Below are 5,867 nucleotides of genomic sequence, written 5' to 3' on the forward strand. Positions count from 1 at the left end.
GATATCAAACCATTGACATGTTACCTTACGATCATTTCCAGAGATTAAATTATGGGCCATGTCCTTCTTGTAGTCTGCATACACACGACCCCATTTTTTTCTGCAACTTTCTGAGTCTTTGTCACACTTTGGGAATAGCCCTGCAAGTTGAGTGGCAACTTTAGACCATAGATCAACCCCTTGCTTTGGATTTTTTCCAAACTCATCGTGCATTGAGCCCCGAATGTGAATGAGCTGAACAAGCCATGCATCCTTCCAAACCTCCCGTTTCCGTGTTTGTTCATCTACATTGGTCTTTGGTGTAGAGGCCTTTCTACATCTCTTGGTCACGGGGGCTTTGTTGGAAACTTGAACCTCCTGCACCTCTGCACCCCTGCATCATCTGATTGTTGGACTCTACGTTTTACTAGAAGCTTTTTTGGAGCAGAAACCCCACTTCTCCCTTCCGAAGTCAAAGATGAGATGTCCGTCTCTACTTGTGAGGGTTGTGGACTTTGATGGAGAGACTGGTAGGCCGATTGGGTTGGGCCGTTGGTATGGTGTAAACGCAAACGGTGAACCACCGAAAGCGTACAAAGGAAAGTAGGATGCCTGAGAATATTGGGAGTATAAGGGCGTATACTCACTGTCTTGCGAGTTCTAGGAATCCATTGGGGGATTACTAGAACGTCAAAATAAAGGGGTCAATTAGATGCTGATCAAAGCACTTGATGATGATTAACCATAATCAATGAAGATGCAAATCAAAAAAGATGCGTATAGATTAAAACACCTGGTATCTATTAAATGCTAATCAAACAAGTGTGATGTCGCTTGAGCTAAAAGGCTTCATCAAAGTAGCTTCAAAGTGTTTATGCATGGGTTTCAAATACCTAGATGCATTAGTGGTGCGTTGGGCCAATGAGGGACACCGCCATGCAGAACACATAATCAAGCTATATAACACACAATTTATCACTCTAATCAAGCTGTACCTTCACTGCACAAAACATTATCTCTGCTCTATTTTGTTATCATCTCTAACAAAGGAGCACTGGGCAAGGGAAACAAATACATGATGAGATTGCAAGAGCGACTACTGCACAATGATATTGTGATGGGTAATGATTTTGTGAACATGTATGCAAGTGTGGTGCTCTTGCAAAGCCACAAGGTGTGCTGAACTGTTTTGCACAGGAAAAATAGCTATGTTGTAGATGCGCTGATCTTTGCTTGCATGTTGATTGCATGAGGTATAGAAGCCACTAACATGTGCAATGCCTTTTTCTACTGCATGTTGCAGCAAAAACAACATCAAATGGGTTTCAAAGGTTTGATGTTGCATACATGGTGCGCTGGGCCAATGAGGGACAGCATGCAAAAACAGAGAGCAGAAAATACAGATAAGCAGAACATGCAGCAAAAATAGATACGCAGAGCACCAAAAAATAGCATGCAAAACAACACTCACAGCATGTAAAAACAGAGAGCAGATGTCACTTGTATAATAATAATTATATATATGTTTTTGCAATCATAGCATGCAGCAAAAAAGAGCATGCAAAAACAGAGACAAGATGTCGCTCCCAAAAAAAAACACAGGCTTATCACTTAAATCGAACGCAGGCTTATCACGTAAATCGAAAAGCAGCGATCTTGATTTGCAGAAGAAACGTAGGCTTACCTGGAGATGTTGATTTGCAGAAGAAACGTAGAGATGTTGATGCTGGAAATCGTCGGTCTGCAGGCAGCCAGCGATTTATCCTTGCTTTTTGGCGGGAAGCGCAGCAACAACGACGCGCCAATCCAAAGGATTGGATGGAGGGAGTTGCGCCCAAGTTTGGGCAGCCATGTCCCGTTGCCCACGCACAGGCGAAATGCGGGCATGGCGTGGAGGCCAGTGTGGCCCGTCGGAGAAGGAGAGACATGGCGGTGTGTAAAGCATGGTCGCATGGCAATGTCCGCACCACTAATGCATGGGCACCAAGTGGTGTGTAAAGAGCCTTACTCCCTCTCCACATGAAGGAAATATGATTTTTCATGCCTTGGGTGACGGGTCTCGCTAGCCACATGTATGTGTTCACGCACGATTTACTTTCCAAGTTTCTTGGCTATGGCGCCATCAAGTTTCGGAAGGGGTAGAATCTTCTCTGTCTGTTTGTTGGCGTATCTTCTCATCATAATACCCTCTGCTTCTCCTTCTTCAGCCCAACAACGCCACAGTTCTTCTCCTTCTTCTGGTCTCAGCTGGCGGACTGCTCGCTCCCTCGCAAACTCCCTTCTTCAACGAATAGCCAATCACCGATTTGCTAAAGGCGATGTCCTAGGTAACCCCAGGAACCTTAAGCCTAAGCCTAACCGTAACCCTAGCCCTTAAACCCTAATATTTTGCAGGTGCCGAGCGAATCAGTCGTATACGCTCTTCTCTCGACAGTGGGCTTTCTTTCTGGAAGAATGCTGGCTCCATTGGCTGGGATTACGTTATTAATTACTCTTGGAGGCACTTAAACCTTGCCCAAATCTTCGACATATTAAGGCTGATTGGCGATTTTCAGTCTGCCGTGGCAGAGCTTCTGCAATTACCCTCTGATATGGATCGATTGCGATGGATTTCTGAGAACTATGATAGGATCCTGCAGCTTGCAAAGGCATCTCTTCAGAAGCTACTGAGCCTGCTTGATCAACCGGTGAGTAATGGCAGTTTTTTTGTCAACTTAGAGGATTTACAATTATGGATTGAGGTTTTATGTGTCTCAGGAATTTATACTGGACTAGGATTTTGTGAGTGAAGATGGATTAGGGTTTACGATGATGTGTTAGGTTTTATGAAGATATAACGATTTATACAGATTGATGATGTGTGAGGGTTAATGGGGATAATGATCGTGGGTTAGGGTATTATGGTTTTGTGATTATGGTGTTATGATGGATTTAAACTGATATGGGGATTCATGATAATTGCTTCCTAATGATGGATTAGGGTTGATAATCACAGGTTAGGGTCGTAGGGGTTTGTGGTAATGGATTAGGGCTTTGTGATGGGTTAGAGCTGATTCAAGGATTTATGATGATGGAATAGGGCTTACAATGGGTTTATGATGATGGATTAGGGGTATGGGTTAGGTAAGGGTTTCATGTTTTATGGTTTAGGGTTTTATGATGCTGGAGCAGTATTTCATGTGAATACACTTTTTGTGTTGGCAGGGAGCACTTCGAAACTTTGTTTTGTTCTTGCAAACTGAAATAGTCACAGGGGACATTTTACGAGATGCTCTAGAATTGGGCGCAGCTGATCTCCAGAGTCTTGTCCAAGTGGCCAAGGAGATGCTTCAGAGATACTATGGGCCATCTTCTGCACAGAGCTCCTCTGAGCTTTAGATGCCTTCTTGCAGCACAAAGCAGCCAGGTTCTTTTCATCAGGCTTTGAAGCTGATTCAGGTTCATTGCAATCACCAGTAAAGGGTGTTTCAAGAGCTCCATACTGTGTAGAGTGTAGAAGGGTTTTTCGACAAAAGCTGTTTTATGCTAATTTTCTATCTCCAAATTGGTACTGCTACCCGATGAGCTCTCTCTGTGTGCGTGAGTGTCAGTGCTTGCCTTTTATCATGGCTGAGTCTACCGTTCACCTCTGGGGAAGTGAGAGAAACTTGGTATGGTGGTTTGTGTATGAAGATTTGTCCAGTATGGCAGACATATCTTTATGCATGAACCTTTTGCACCTACTCTTAGGCACTGATGACATGAGTGCATTATCATACTCCCATGGAGTTAAGGTCACACTTTGTTTTTTTGTCAAGTTTAGGAATAATTTGAACTTTTCATTGGCATATGTATGTGTATGTGTGTGTGTGTCCCTCCCTGCATGCGCACATGTGTGTGTGTGTGTGTGTGTGCGCGTGCGTGCCATTATGTGTTTGCATGTATACATGTTCATGCGTGCAGATATTTACAAGTGTCTATGGTGCAAGTAGTTATTTTTGTGTAAGCATGTTGCATATGTGCGAGAAGCAACTTGTTCTACAACAACTGTGTCTTCACCTTTAATTACAAGGATGCAGTCTCATGGAAAGTCAGATTATTGTCAGATAAGAGGATACGAATAAAGGCAACAAAGTAATGTGCACCAGCCCCATTAAGAAGAGTTGGTGGCCCTTGGAAAATGTTCATCCTTTCAAGTTTTCAAATTTGTTATGTAGGATAGTAGTGCTAAACTAATGACATACACATGAAAGTGTTGTCTTAATTGTTTGGGGTGTATATTCAGAGACAGGGGTACCTCTTTAGGTCATGTGCCTTCCCACTTCGGATGAGGACGATGTACCTGTTTTTTACTCCATTCACGGTAGATGGCTCTTGGAGAGAAGTCTTGGGAAGGATATCATAGAGGGTCTAGTGGTCCGGTCGGCAAGAGTGGTGGGGAGGGCAAGGAAGCACACCTATATTGATCCCCCTCAAGGGATGATTACGGACTCTTGGAGCCTTTGGTTATATGAAGGGTGTCCTATCAAATATGTGCATTGGGACCACATCTATATTGATCTCTCCACTCTCGGTGAGTGGGAGTGGAGAGATGCTTTTAACCCCATGAAAAGCATGCCCTTCTTAGTTGCGTGGAACGCCAGATACTTGGTCCAGAGAGTCCCTTCTTTTAGTTTGCATTGGGAGGCTTATGGGATCACCCTTGACATTCAACGAGCTTTTCAGCAAAGGGTGTGATACTCTCACAGGGAAACGAAGATTTTCTCTTTTATTTGGCTTTCTCTACATGGTGGCCTTGCCACCAACCAGTGGAGATCAGTCGTCGGTGCTAGCCCAGCTTGTTGGAGAAGTTTGAGATGTGCAAGAGTACCATTGCTTATGGGAATGCAAGGAGGCACATAGGATTTGGATTGCAATAGCACACCCTTTTGCAAGGATGAGGAGGGATACCTACGTTTGTTTTGGTGGTGGTGTTTGGTTGATGAGCTTGCAAATCATGTTTGAAGGGAATGACATAGATATGGTCATGCAGGTTACCTACGGTGTGGGTCGGCGGTGCCATCTTCATGATATGTCAAAGTTAGGCTACGTATCTACCATTGCTTATGGGAGTGCAGGAGCTTCAAAGACAGTCTACCATTGCTTATGGGAGTGCAGGAGCTTCAAAGACAGTCTACCATTGCTTATGGGAGACGCAAACGATTTGGATTGCAATAGCACACCTTTTTGCAAGGATGAGGAGGGATGCCTATGTTTGTTTTGGTGCTGTTGTTTGGTTAACACGGTTAGCTGCAAATCATGTTTGAAGGGAACGATAGAGACATGGTCATGCAGGTTATCTAGGGAGTAGGTTGACGGTGCCATCTTCATGACATGCTAGAGTTCTCAAGCAAAAAGATTGCACACTATATGGGAGATCATTGCTAGCATCATAACCTAGCACATCTGGAAGGCTAGATGCACTGAGGCCATGGAGGGCACTTTGGTTTATGATACACAATGCATTTACAAGATGGGATGTGATATTATCCACATACTCATGGCCACTTGGGCCAAGATTCAAGGATCTTCAATGGTTGCAAAGAGAAAACATGGCCAATTCATGAGACAATGGGATCATGATATCTTTTTCACTCTCTTTAATATGGGACCTTGTTGGTAGCACAAGGCACCAGATTGGTTGAGATTTTTCTCTTGCTTGGTTTGAAATCTCCCTTCTTGTAAAATTTTTTAATACTTAATAGAAGTCTCTTTAGAAAAAGAAAGTGATGTCTGTATGGTTGTACAAATCTCATAATATGCCCAAGCTATTGGTAAGGACAATGATGTTACTCGGGTGTTCTTTGTTTTCTAATCCTGCAATGGACTTGTGTATTGAGAAAAGGCTGAAGCGAATGGTCATAACTAAG

General features: G+C 43.5%; 1 protein-coding gene across 1 annotated transcript; it reads left to right on the top strand.

Annotated features, from left to right (window-relative positions):
• The first annotated feature begins 2,040 nt into the window (after positions 1 to 2,040).
• LOC147640934 (adenine phosphoribosyltransferase) lies at positions 2,041 to 3,804 on the top strand. The gene is made up of 3 exons (XM_086816658.1): positions 2,041 to 2,306; positions 2,374 to 2,666; positions 3,184 to 3,804. The coding sequence occupies exons 1-3, from the start codon at positions 2,054 to 2,056 to the stop codon at positions 3,355 to 3,357; spliced, it is 720 nt and encodes a 239-aa protein (XP_086672784.1). The 5' UTR covers positions 2,041 to 2,053; the 3' UTR covers positions 3,358 to 3,804.
• Positions 3,805 to 5,867: the final 2,063 nt, after the last annotated feature.

This window comes from Cibotium barometz, chromosome 2 (assembly GCF_041138505.1).
Source record: "Cibotium barometz isolate CiBa-2024 chromosome 2, ASM4113850v1, whole genome shotgun sequence".
In the NCBI taxonomy this organism is placed as follows: domain Eukaryota; kingdom Viridiplantae; phylum Streptophyta; class Polypodiopsida; order Cyatheales; family Cibotiaceae; genus Cibotium; species Cibotium barometz.

What these genes read in the sequence shown, in the direction of transcription:
- LOC147640934 (XM_086816658.1), top strand. Translation starts at nt 2,054, where the DNA reads ATGTGTTCACGCACGATTTACTTTCCAAGTTTCTTGGCTATGGCGCCA. An exon ending in TGCTAAAGGCGATGTCCTAG is followed by an intron (nt 2,307 to 2,373) that starts GTAACCCCAGGA and finishes AATATTTTGCAG; the next exon opens with GTGCCGAGCGAATCAGTCGT. An exon ending in TGAGCCTGCTTGATCAACCG is followed by an intron (nt 2,667 to 3,183) that starts GTGAGTAATGGC and finishes TTGTGTTGGCAG; the next exon opens with GGAGCACTTCGAAACTTTGT.